This window comes from Haliotis cracherodii, unplaced genomic scaffold (assembly GCF_022045235.1).
Source record: "Haliotis cracherodii isolate W230 unplaced genomic scaffold, xgHalCrac1.p SCAF_2, whole genome shotgun sequence".
NCBI classification, from domain to species: domain Eukaryota; kingdom Metazoa; phylum Mollusca; class Gastropoda; order Lepetellida; family Haliotidae; genus Haliotis; species Haliotis cracherodii.
In genome coordinates, this window is record NW_027266275.1 from 13,183,955 (window position 1) to 13,198,648 (window position 14,694).

At 38.1% G+C, this 14,694-nt stretch overlaps 1 protein-coding gene across 1 annotated transcript in view; it reads right to left on the reverse strand.

Annotated features, from left to right (window-relative positions):
- LOC139469813 (bone morphogenetic protein receptor type-1B-like) overlaps positions 1 to 14,467 on the reverse strand; it is a 72,979-nt gene extending 58,512 nt beyond the window's left edge. The window contains exon 1 of the mRNA XM_071252112.1: positions 14,377 to 14,467. Coding sequence (XP_071108213.1) covers positions 14,377 to 14,458 — 82 coding nt within the window. The 5' untranslated portion in view covers positions 14,459 to 14,467. The remainder of the gene's footprint in view (positions 1 to 14,376) is intronic.
- Between the last annotated feature and the right edge of the window lie 227 nt (positions 14,468 to 14,694).

Below are 14,694 nucleotides of genomic sequence, written 5' to 3' on the forward strand. Positions count from 1 at the left end.
AGGATGTAATGGACGTTGGGCAAATGCACTTCTTCCCAATTACGGCGCATCTTCTGGAACTCATTGAATATTTCACCTTTCTTGCGTCATGCATAATATCTCCTCACTTCTCCTGATTTCACATGCAAAATAATCAGCAAGAAACCAAGCAACTTTTGGCTGTCAGGTATTGACAAGCTCATTAAAATGCAATTGATCATTAAGGCCGTGTGGGAATAATGTCCCCTCTAATTTGCTTGTCAATTTCACCACTCTGCCTAACTCATCATTCACCAGTTTGTTATTGCAGTTGTTCATTTCAATCCCCCACATTTCCCCACCATCTTGTACAACAGCTTTACAGGTTTTCTTTCCATTATCTCGCATACACATGGTGTTAAAATCTGGGAAAATACACAGGGCACAGTAGAAATCTTCCGCCATCAACACAATATGGTAAAGTTTTCATCCTGCTAATGACAAAACGTGTTCCTCCTGGCTTGTCAATCATGCAGGTATAAATAAGGCCTGGCAAAACCTTGTTTGTTGCCAGATAATGAATAAATATAGGGCCGAGGCACTAACCTGATTATTTTATGTTTCAAAATATATAATTAAATCAATAAGGGGCACCAAAGTAAAATGTATGCAAACTTAATGTTACGTTGCCTTACAAAGATCTATTTTATTGCATATTGAATAACATCATACAAGATTCAAGATATTTCATTGTACAAAACATCACCAAAGCATGCAAATGGCAGGGTACGAAATCTACATTACAAATACCATATTCTACGTAATAAGCACCCTGCTCTAATAAGCGCACATGGCGATATTTGCTAATATATTGGCAAGTGAACAATCTCAATAAGCACCAAATTGATCAATGTACACAAGACTTATTTATTTCTGTATAATAAGCACTCGAGTGTTATATGCACCCTTGATTATGGGCAAGTAAATTCTGGAAAAATATATCTGTCATCTATAAACATTTCAGGCTGTCATCATAAACCACAAATTTTTTCTTTCAACTCTTTTTTTTTCAACATAATAATATTCTTATAAGAGCCCCCTATTTCTAATTTTGAAAGTGCCCTGGGCGCTTATTACGTTGAATACGGTATACCATATTTTACATAACTCAACATAGGACTTACATAATTGCACACATCAGATAATATGGGATTGATAACAGCATTTATGATGATACAGTCATAAGTGGCCAAGAAGTTGATGAAAATTAGTAAAATCTCAATATTTTTTACATTTGTATACTTATCCTGCATGTTTGAAAGGTTTAAATTCAGATTGGAATTCTGTGGGCAGTTCTTATTTTCGATGCTTACAACACTGCTGCAGTTGCAGAAGATATATAGCCTCTGTAGTTTCAGAGATGGCGAAATGTCATGGCGAACATTGTACATGTTGTATGACCATGATGACAAATGATTAAAGCACTCAACATCGTAACATCTTATCTGGAATACAACCTACCTCCTGCATATCAAATTTCGTATTTGCAAATGTAACCTTTGGTTTTATAACCATGATATTAAAAAACAAACATATTTCCAATATGGCTGCCGTAGAGGCCATGTTAAAAATTCAGTCAGCACTTATTAGAAATATCATAATGAGATTCTCCATGCAAAGTTTCAGCTTCAAAGACCATACAACATTCAAACCAAGGGGGTACTTAGGTCTGTTCCAGTAGTATTTGAATTTATGGACCCCCTCAAACTGTTTTTTACTTTGTTTATAGGACCAACCCCCCAAAAACTTGTAAATTAGAACAACAATTTTTGTGTGCCCACACTGTTTCATAATGAGGTGAAATGCAAAAACCCATCAGATTTTACCACAGCTGTTTGTCAGAAATAGTGAATAATAGGAATAATCTTTTTTATTAGAACAAAAAACCAGACAATCAATTATCTTTCAATAACATTTCACACTCGTACTTCTGTGCTGGTGTGACTTACATGTTTTTCATTCGTTAGTAGCAGTACTAATCTGGAAGTTGAAAATTATTATCTTTCTATGCACCAACATTTAATTTTAGGCCAAAATTTGGTAAACCATATCTTATTTGCATCCCTGTTACTTACATAATTAGATCCGGTTAGAGATGGGCTTCAGCAACCCATGTTTCTCGTAAGAGACTAACAGGATTTGGTTGTCAGTCTCACTGAATCTGCTGATGCATGTCATTGTATCCCAATTGTGAAGTCAATTAATGGTTTGCCCGGTCCAGACTCAAACTTTTCAGACCACCGTCATACAGGTCGAAGATGGTTTCCAGAGTGTGGCATTAAACATACATAATGTACACAATTTTCAATTCGTTTTAACAATACAGTGCCAGAAGGTAAGCAATATGCTGATTCAGCACCTCTGTACACACATTTATCATATCTTTCTAAAAAAACACCTCACACACTATGTAGGATAATGGTTTCTGAAATATATTAAGTGCAGCATAGAAACTGGCAGTAACAGTGTCCCAAATAAATCAAAGCAAAACCAAAAAACTATCAGGTTTTTATTGCGGTACTTACCATACTTAAAATTTGAAGTTTAAATGACTAAAAATCACATCCTGATCTTACTGGTATCTTTGAAAGACAATTTTTTTGTTGTTGTTTAGTCCCATTATCTTGATTAAACATGCTACATCGATACTAGCTTGTGGTCTCTGAGAATATGAAGCTCAAACAAGATAAATCTTTTTTCACAAACTGATGTAAACATGGTAAAAGATTTATTATTTGAAACATAATAATTCCATTTCCATGCCATGAACAAGTCACAATAGGGTTCTCTTTCTCTTATTGTTTTTGCACATCACATCAAATATTCCGCTTTCTGAAAGTCATGGTTTCTGAGAATCATCACACATTAAACCCACGAGTGCAGGTATGATGCTGACAACTTAGAAAACATGATCGAGCGAACCAGCATTTCAACCCACGATCAAAGGTGTCTGGTGTACCCAAGGGATGCAACTATTCACAGTGAATTGCGGCGTCTTAACCACTGGGCCACTTTGGTGTAACCCATGAGCATGGGAGGGAAAGGACAAAGCCAGAAACCAAATATACTGCTTTCTGGAACTCATGGTTTGAGAAGAAAGTATCATCACACTCTAAATTCCCCCCTCAAAATATCAATCAAATCTGAGTGCATACAGTACTTCTACAGCTTCAGGTTCATGATTCAGCCATCTTCCCAAAGCAAGAGAGTTAACTGACTTTAACAGTCCAGTTTCTACCTTTGCCGAACTAGGCTGGTATTATGGAGATACATTTTGGCTGTACTAACAAGTCTATGCATAGTCCAATCAAGATTGTGCAACGAAATCGAAAACCGGTTCGTAAACTTTCGTGCAGATTTCGGTCGATTGTAGGATTTGCAAAGCATGTGCACCGCCAACTCGTTGCCAACACATATTTTCCAAATCTGTTCATTTTTTTTTTTCAAGGTGCTCATGTGATTTGATGCATTTCACGATGTACGACCCATTTTATCACAATATATATCTTGATTATTGATCAGATCGTCTTCACTGGGCGCCGCCATTTCATTTGAAACAAATGTAAGTAATACCACTGGTGGCGCTACGATCGAGCCGGGGAATTCCAGCCTAGTTCAGCAAGGGTTGAAACTGGACTTAAAAAGTCAGTTAACTCTGCTGACAAAAGTAAGAAACATAATGATAATCTGAGTTTCGAACCCACAATTCTAAGTTTCTAGCATGCCCAAGGGATGCAACTCTGCACAGGCTACCCTTGCCCCCAAGGAGGGATAGAGAGAGGGAAGGAAGGACAAATAGGAGTTCTGCTGTTTTCATTAACTTTGTCTTGGCATCACATGGCAGCCAATATCAAATATCAACAAAACATTTATTTATACCAGACTACAGCATAAAACCCTTGTATCTGATGAACAAGCACATTAACCACTGGGCCACTGAAACACCACCTTATGCTGCATTTAAAGCGATAAAAAAAACATCTTTCACAATAAATACCACTGATGCTGAAGACAAATACTTTAACTTCACTCAAACGTAAAACCAGTGTCTAAAAATCTGAAAATATTCCAAAAATAGTTCAGCTGTCATGGTGACTCAATCAAAGCTTTCAAGTCTAAGAATAGTTGGCAATGCAAGTCCACTAATTCTTTCTTCTATCACTCATGATCACATTCTCTTACTCATCACATGCATTAAAGACTACCCTTAATTAACATCTAATTTCAACACCTCAGTGTTTGCCAAATGGGACTGAAACCATTGATCAAAGTCATCCAAGCATTAAAAATGTACCACGGCACAGAAACTGAAACCATCCTCCGATTTGCCCACGTAATTGGTGATGTCATGACCTCAGATAACGCCACCAAATCCACCGATAAAATTCAAATTCTGGTGCTGACCTTTTGACCAGGCGAGAGATGTGTCTCCCCAACTCACAGCACACAGACAGAGATGTGTAACCTGCATCACCATCAGTGTGACATGACTCAAACCGTGACACTGATTCAATGAGGCCATCACTGTCATCCCCAACAATAGCAGACCAAATGTCACATATATTTTCATCCTCCTGAAATGGCCATGAATACACACCACGTGGATTACAACATCTCTCATTCCCTTAATTTAATCTCTTGTTCTCTAACTCCATGCGTTAGTCGTGTTAGTTCATATGCCATGTTTTCAATCTGTATTTTTTATCAATGTATCAATAAATATAATAAAATTCCAAATTCTTTAATTTCATGTGATATCAAACATTGTCATTTCCTTGTCTTATAAACCTTGCACAGCAATATTCCAGCCATATGAGAGCAGTCTGTAAATATCCATGTCAGGACCAGACAATCCAATGATTGATATTATGAGCAATGACTCACGCTCTCAAGAACCACACTGGAACGAGGTCATACAATCAACAAAGTCACTGAGTTTACCACCCAATTCATTTAGATGCTAATGATCAGATATCTCAATTCTTTAATGATATTGACTCGTTTTAATGAACACACAATTATTTTAAGTGTCCTTTTGCCTGTTTTACTGTTATTGTATTTCTCATACTAAAGGGGTGTGTGTGAACTTAGTGTATTTTTTTTCTCTGTATTCACAACAGCGTTAGAAATTGGCACTGAACTGTAGTCCATGCCAAACTGCCCAATAGTTAAGGTACCATAAGGACTAGTAGAAATTTGCCATTTTTAAGGGTTTTGCTATATATATGTTACCATTAACAGGACTAGTAAACCAAAAATGTGAGTTTCTACCTCTGCACAACAACAATGCTTGTAAAGTCAAAGTATGCCACTTCAATAAACTAATTCTTTTCCTTCATTCAGTCATACCTGTTCTAAACCGGAATCCCCACATTATAACAGGAAGCCATGATGACAACCTATCAGGTACAAGGTAAAGGTAATATTCAACTTGACATCAACAGACTTGTGACAATATCCAGTCGCCTGTCATGATACGATTAGTGTTACTGTATCCAGTCCCCTGTCATGATACGATTAGTGTAACTGTATCCCGTCCCCTGTCATGATACGATTAGTGTAACTGTATCCAGTCGCCTGTCATGATACGATTAGTGTAACTGTATCCCGTCCCCTGTCATGATACGATTAGTGTAACTGTATCCCGTCCCCTGTCATGATACGATTAGTGTAACTGTATCCCGTCCCCTGTCATGATACGATTAGTGTAACTGTATCCAGTCCCGTCATGATACGATTAGTGTAACTGTATCCAGTCGTCTGTCATGATACGATTAGTGTAACTGTATCCCGTCCCGTCATGATACGATTAGTGTAACTGTATCCCGTACCCTGTCATGATACGATTAGTGTAACTGTATCCAGTCCCCTGTCATGATACGATTAGTGTAACTGTATCCAGTCGCCTGTCATGATACGATTAGTGTAACTGTATCCAGTCGTCTGTCATGATATGATTAGTGTAACTGTATCCCGTCCCCTGTCATGATACGATTAGTGTAACTGTATCCCGTCCCCTGTCATGATACGATTAGTGTAACTGTATCCAGTCGTCTGTCATGATACGATTAGTGTAACTGTATCCTGTCCCCTGTCATGATACGATTAGTGTAACTGTATCCTGTCCCCTGTCATGATACGATTAGTGTAACTGTATCCAGTCCCCTGTCATGATACGATTAGTGAGTGAGTGAGTGAGTTTGGTTTTACGCCGCTTTTAGCAATATTCCAGCAATATCACGGCGGGGGACACCAGAAATAGGCTTCACACATTGTACCCATGTCGGGAATCGAACCCGGGTTTTCGGCGTGACAAGCGAACGCTTTAACCACTAGGCTACCCGACCGCCCCTGATACGATTAGTGTAACTGTATCCAGTCGCCTGTCATGATACAATAAGTGTAACTGTATCCAGTCCCCTGTCATGATACGATTAGTGTAACTGTATCCAGTCGCCTGTCATGATACGATTAGTGTAACTGTATCCAGTCCCCTGTCATGATACGATTAGTGTAACTGTATCCAGTCCCCTGTCATGATACGATTAGTGTAACTGTATCCAGTCCCCTGTCATGATACGATTAGTGTAACTGTATCCAGTCCCCTGTCATGATACGATTAGTGTAACTGTATCCAGTCGCCTGTCATGATACGATTAGTGTAACTGTATCCAGTCCCCTGTCATGATACGATTAGTGTAACTGTATCCCGTCCCGTCATGATACGATTAGTGTAACTGTATCCAGTCGCCTGTCATGATACGATTAGTGTAACTGTATCCAGTCCCCTGTCATGATACGATTAGTGTAACTGTATCCAGTCGCCTGTCATGATACGATTAGTGTAACTGTATCCAGTCCCCTGTCATGATACGATTAGTGTAACTGTATCCAGTCCCCTGTCATGATACGATTAGTGTAACTGTATCCAGTCGCCTGTCATGATACGATTAGTGTAACTGTATCCAGTCCCCTGTCATGATACGATTAGTGTAACTGTATCCCGTCCCCTGTCATGATACGATTAGTGTAACTGTATCCAGTCGCCTGTCATGATACGATTAGTGTAACTGTATCCAGTCGCCTGTCATGATACGATTAGTGTAACTGTATCCAGTCCCCTGTCATGATACGATTAGTGTAACTGTATCCAGTCCCCTGTCATGATACGATTAGTGTAACTGTATCCAGTCGCCTGTCATGATACGATTAGTGTAACTGTATCCAGTCGCCTGTCATGATACGATTAGTGTAACTGTATCCAGTCCCCTGTCATGATACGATTAGTGTAACTGTATCCAGTCCCCTGTCATGATACGATTAGTGTAACTGTATCCAGTCGCCTGTCATGATACGATTAGTGTAACTGTATCCAGTCCCCTGTCATGATACGATTAGTGTAACTGTATCCCGTCCCCTGTCATGATACGATTAGTGTAACTGTATCCAGTCGCCTGTCATGATACGATTAGTGTAACTGTATCCAGTCGCCTGTCATGATACGATTAGTGTAACTGTATCCAGTCCCCTGTCATGATACGATTAGTGTAACTGTATCCAGTCCCCTGTCATGATACGATTAGTGTAACTGTATCCAGTCGCCTGTCATGATACGATTAGTGTAACTGTATCCAGTCCCCTGTCATGATACGATTAGTGTAACTGTATCCCGTCCCCTGTCATGATACGATTAGTGTAACTGTATCCAGTCGCCTGTCATGATACGATTAGTGTAACTGTATCCAGTCGCCTGTCATGATACGATTAGTGTAACTGTATCCAGTCGCCTGTCATGATACGATTAGTGTAACTGTATCCAGTCGCCTGTCATGATACGATTAGTGTAACTGTATCCAGTCCCCTGTCATGATACGATTAGTGTAACTGTATCCCGTCCCGTCATGATACGATTAGTGTAACTGTATCCAGTCCCCTGTCATGATACGATTAGTGTAACTGTATCCAGTCGCCTGTCATGATACGATTAGTGTAACTGTATCCAGTCGCCTGTCATGATACGATTAGTGTAACTGTATCCAGTCGCCTGTCATGATACGATTAGTGTAACTGTATCCAGTCGCCTGTCATGATACGATTAGTGTAACTGTATCCCGTCCCGTCATGATACGATTAGTGTAACTGTATCCCGTCCCGTCATGATACGATTAGTGTAACTGTATCCCGTCCCGTCACGATACGATTAGTGTAACTGTATCCAGTCCTGTCATGATACGATTAGTGTAACTGTATCCAGTCGCCTGTCATGATACGATTAGTGTAACTGTATCCCGTCCCGTCATGATACGATTAGTGTAACTGTATCCCGTCCCGTCATGATACGATTAGTGTAACTGTATCCCGTCCCGTCATGATACGATTAGTGTAACTGTATCCAGTCCTGTCATGATACGATTAGTGTAACTGTATCCAGTCGCCTGTCATGATACGATTAGTGTAACTGTATCCAGTCCTGTCATGATACGATTAGTGTAACTGTATCCAGTCCCGTCATGATACGATTAGTGTAACTGTATCCAGTCCCCTGTCATGATACGATTAGTGTAACTGTATCCAGTCCCCTGTCATGATACGATTAGTGTAACTGTATCCCGTCCCGTCATGATACGATTAGTGTAACTGTATCCAGTCCTGTCATGATACGATTAGTGTAACTGTATCCAGTCGCCTGTCATGATACGATTAGTGTAACTGTATCCCGTCCCGTCATGATACGATTAGTGTAACTGTATCCCGTCCCGTCATGATACGATTAGTGTAACTGTATCCCGTCCCGTCATGATACGATTAGTGTAACTGTATCCAGTCCTGTCATGATACGATTAGTGTAACTGTATCCAGTCGCCTGTCATGATACGATTAGTGTAACTGTATCCAGTCCTGTCATGATACGATTAGTGTAACTGTATCCAGTCCTGTCATGATACGATTAGTGTAACTGTATCCAGTCCTGTCATGATACGATTAGTGTAACTGTATCCCGTCCCGTCATGATACGATTAGTGTAACTGTATCCCGTCCCGTCATGATACGATTAGTGTAACTGTATCCAGTCCCCTGTCATGATACGATTAGTGTAACTGTATCCAGTCCCCTGTCATGATACGATTAGTGTAACTGAAGTTAAAGCTGAGGGCCTGATACAACGTCAGACAAAAACCCATCTACCTCGACATGTGAGGCCATCAAGCTCTATTCCAACATAATCTCAGCCAGATGAAAATTACTGAACTTCAAGCAACAACTCATGGATTATCTAGACCTGTTTGAAGGCTGATATTTGGGCCTAAGTCTACAGCAAATGTCAGTAAAAAGTCCCAAATTGGATTAAAACTTCCTCTATTCATGTAATAGTTACAATAACTGATGTTATGGCTTTGTAGGCATGGTAGAGATGACATGTATTTCACTGACCATAACGAGGAAGTCTTTTATTGTTGCAATGAATCCAATGTTAAAATATCTCTGTACTGTAGAAAATATGATTTTGCAAAAAAAAACAAATTTTGAACCAAATGGTTATTTTTTCCCAAATTGACTAACAAGGGGATTTAGTTTGGAATTCCAGAAAAATCCCTGCAAAAATGTGTAACACCATTACAATACCAACTCCAGAAGAATCTACCTGTGAATGAATACTTTCATGTCATAACATCACATTTGGTTTTAGATAGTTTCAGTTCCTAGGAAGTATATTTAAGGCCTAAAATTCAATGTAGGTGGTCCAAAAAATATTCCAGATTATTAGTACTGCTACTAATGTAAACAAAAACAACACTTTAACATGGCACGATTCAAATACATAACTGATGTTTTTGGTTAGAACAAATATTATTGTATATCGGTATGTACCATTTCTTACAAACAGCCGTGATAAAATCTCTTGTTCTTTTATAACTGCACCCAGTTGATACATGGAGTTGGCAAAAACAAAAATTATTAAAAGTCATTCTATTTATTTCTAATTTCAAAAGTGTTTTTGTAAGTCAAATATGTAAGCCATTTGGGCTGGGACGAGTCCATGTTTACTACTCGGGCACCCACCCCCAATTACCCGACCCTACCAAGGAACCCACTGTAGGTCTCAAGAGATAGGTACAAAATGTCTGACTGGGAATAGTTTGACCGTAGCCCTGGACAAAATGTATTAAGATACACGTCTAATATGATCTAGTCATGCATACACTGAAGTTGACTAAAGTTTTATCTTTATTCAACATAGTAAAGTCAGAAGGAATGGGTGCACAGTCAGAGAGAAATGCGAGCATTAGTCACTTGTACTGTGACCATATAATTCTAGATCATTTTTGTCATAAAAAACTATATCACATGACTTACCACGGGTCCGGGTAGTCCTGTGGGTACCTGGGTCCTTATCAGTACCCATCTGACACAAGTACCCGAGTCACCCATCCCAGCCCTATAAACCATCTATACAAATGAATGGCGTCACACCCCCTTTCCAGTCCACTCCCCATTCCCTTCTCAACTTTATCTGCCTGTACTTGACCCATTCTCAGGTCTAGGCTGAAATATAGGCTTCAGGGTACCTTAATACTTGAGGGTTCCCTTATACATGTTTTATACAACTTAATTTCAGGGACCATATGTTAGTCCAGCTTTGGCACCAAGTTAACTTGCTCTGAGGGTTATATTTGCTCCTGTTTAGCTCAAAATGAAGACCCTGCATGTCGACCTGAAAATAGTAGGTTATTCATTTTCTTGAAAAATATCTCAGTTACTTATAAATTTTGTCACTTGAGAAAGTGTGTAATAGTGTCGAAATCATGGGAAACATATGCCGCCATAGCCTCTTTCACACACAGTACACATGGTACATTATCTCAGTATCAAGTGTATCATGAATACGAAATGAAAGAATATCATACCCCTATCATAGTGCAACACTATGTGTGAATGGCAACTCTTTTTTCAGTATTTCCTTCAATTAAAAACTATTAATGCAATGCAAAAGAGAGCATTTTTAACACTGCAGGTAACTCAAGACATGAAACAAACTTATTCAATAACGGGCCACACTGGATGTTACTCAGGAAGATTATCAAAGAATACACAGTCTTATATACACAGTATCTATACCTTATTGCAGTGCACTTGAGAACATGTTTTACCGTGCAGGTAAGTCAAAGCGATAGCAGGTGTTCGTGAAAACAGAACAGTGACCAGCTGGTGACATCGTAAGATAAAACCACTCAGGTGTGATAGGAAATTGACATGTAAGATAATCTGTAATTTACCACTAGGTATCAGTATCTGACAGTCCGGACAGATTCTCTATTTAAACCACACACTACGATTCATACATGTCAATAAAACCCTCTTAGATTCATAAGGGAAACCTCTCACAACATACAACATGTTCAAAATGGCAATGAATTCTAACACTTCCTTAACATTTTAAGGACATATGTCAAATTGAAGGAGAAGATTTCCTAGACTTGACACCTATTGGGGCATTAAATTGGCAGAGAAAACAGGTGGCTGTGCTAATTTTGACAACTCTAAATCAAAAGAACGACATCAAATGGAATTGTCTCAAAGTCTAAGCTGTTTCACAGACAGAAAAACAACCAACGTCATGTGCTGTACATTTAGAACAATCAAGAGACAGGAATACAATCATGTGATATATACCACTCAAAACAAGTTCAGGGCCATCCAATTCATTCATATTACTATAGTTAATCTGTCGTGCCAACCACCTAATTCTGTTATATTACTATAGTTTATCTGTCATGTCATGATTTTGTAATACTGTGGTTAATCCGTCATGTTATTAGTAGTGGAATGATACACCGATGCATTTTTTACTTCTCAAAACAAGCATCGATCAATTTACAATACTATGTAAAAAGTATTGATTCTTACCTTAAATGTACCATTTAATGAATGTTACACCAAATACTAAATACTAGTGAAAATGAGTAGTGAAAATGTAAATATTTTCATCCATTGTGCCATATGTGACACTGCCAACTGTAAATTGTGAGTATTTGGCCATTTGGTCTATGAAAAAGATGTCTTAGGCACCACAGATAGGAGCACATGCAAGTATCATGATACATATCGGATCTTGAGCAAGGTATCGTGATACTTATCAGATCGCCCAGTTGGTGTATCGTCCCAGTCCTACATGTCATGATTTCATACTACTGTAGTTTATCTGTCATGTCATGATTTCATATTACTATAGTTAATCTGTCATGTCATGATTTTGTATTACTGTAGTTAATCTGTCATGTCATGATTTCATGTTACTGTAGTTTATCTGTCATGTCATGATTTCATATTACTGTAATTAATTTGTCATGTCATGATTTCATATTACTGTAGTTAATCTGTCATGTCATGATTTCATATTACTGTAGTTAATCTGTCATGTCATGATTTCATATTACTGTAGTTTATCTGTCATGTCATGATTTCATATTACTGTAGTTAATCTGTCATGTTATGATTTCATATTTCTGTAACATGAAAGAATCAAGTGGTTCTTAACTTCTTTTGAGTAGTATAGAATCTTATGTAGTCTATTTTGCATGATGCTGAATAGAATGTGATACTCCAACTCCAAGTATTTGGTAGATCTTAACATTGTCATGCATCAATGACATTTGCACATCATTTGCATATAAACATAATGTTGGAATGGGACTATGCTTACAATTTAAAATATAATTATACCCAATCATGTTATCTTTTTATAAAAAAAGTATTTCCATATTACAAGATGTACATACGATATCTTAACAATCATAAAATATGTGATCAAATTCTTTCAACGGACTGAATTCCAATAAATCACAGATAAGGTCTATCAACACATGACATGTGTCACATCAGCGTCAATAACAAGCACCTGTCACTGCAATAGATATCTACTGATCCACTTACATGCTCTATGGGATATGAGCAATTGACGACGCAGATGTGAAATTAGCTAAGTCAATCTGTCATGAAATGTAATGATCACAGTTGGTTAACAATCACAATTAACATGATCTGGAACAGTTGAAATTGGCACAGGTTCAAATAACAAGTAGAATAATTTGATTATGACATGTAATTTGCAAGGTGTAAATATCACATTATCACAATATGCAAACTGACACACTGCGCCATGACATAACAAAATGGCAATCACTGACACAGGAGTGGATGCACAATAAAAAACTGTAAAAACAGTTAATAACAAGTTAACAATAGGATCATTTTTCAGGGAAGAATACACTCACTTGACATAATCCGTAGTAATCACACAAATAATGAACATAAATGTATGTAATAATCACACAAGTTTTCTACATCAAATAGTTAAACCTATGAATAACTTTCATGACTTTAAAACTTCCCTCATGAGGTGCCACATACATTGATAGATGCTGGACATAAACTAATAAGATTATCAAATAGCATACATAAATAGTATTAAAATCACGGTATCTACTTTGATAACTCATCATACATTATTGTTTCTAAAACCATTCAAAGAAATCATCATTGTTATATTAATTGTAACAAAATTGCCATCCATTAATTGTGGGCTATAAAAATAGTATCAATAAGAACAAGCGTTTTTCAATATTGTTCAATAATGTGTTCCAAAAGTGTATATATGACTTCAGTGGGACCAGAAACAGTTCTAGTCATGTTATTGAAATCCTCAAACATATGCCATAAAAAAGTAGTGGAAAATCCAGACAACATATCATATAAGGCCCGTGTTTTAGGCTCTCTCTCTCTTTAGACATAAAAATACAGCAAAACAAACTTGGGTTTCCTAGATTCGTTTACAACAATGGCCAAGTTTACACCAAGACGAAAAGTTTTTGTAAGACTCACAATTTAGTCACAAACAAGGGCATTGTCGCTCATATCTCGAAAACATCGGTTTATCGGAATACAAATCCATAAATCAAACCAATTATACAACTTCTGCGAAATCAAAACAAATAGAACCTAGATTTTTAATTGTGAGCGCTGATGCTTTTCATTGATCAATTTTGTCACTGCTTTCCTTGCCGCATGTGTTTCTCAAAACAAACCATGTCGGATATCCCGGGCTGGTTAGACAACACCCGATCTCACACATTTCAACACATCATTGAAAATTCTGTTTGTAGAAAATGGGGGGAAATACTTTGCAATCTGTTGGCCACGTCTCGAATCAAATGGACATGGCACACTCGTCCACTTCGTAAACATTCGGAGAAGGAATACAGGTCACGCATTTAGTCAGTGTTTTCTCGCGATTACAGGGATATTCGAGTACAAAATACGCACAGAGACATCAAAACAACTGTCCAGTCCTTTACTTACCAACATATGACAACTGTAGCACCAATATTAACGCTCCACATATCCTGTATATCTTATAACCCCACAACCGTACGTCCGCCATCTTTTTGTGAAGAAGATTGACCCCTAAGTTCGTGACGTCACAAGGCTGTTCCGACAAATTGACTGCCCGCCCGCTGACAAAATCTTGTGGAGTGCCTTCTCGGCGGTTGGTGCAGAAAGAACCAGCGATGTAGGTTATTTGCGACACCAAACGGAAAGCTCCCTCAAATAAGAAAGAACGGAATTATTAAACGCCAACAGCATTAAGCAGAATGCAGTACCCTCCATAATTTCAAC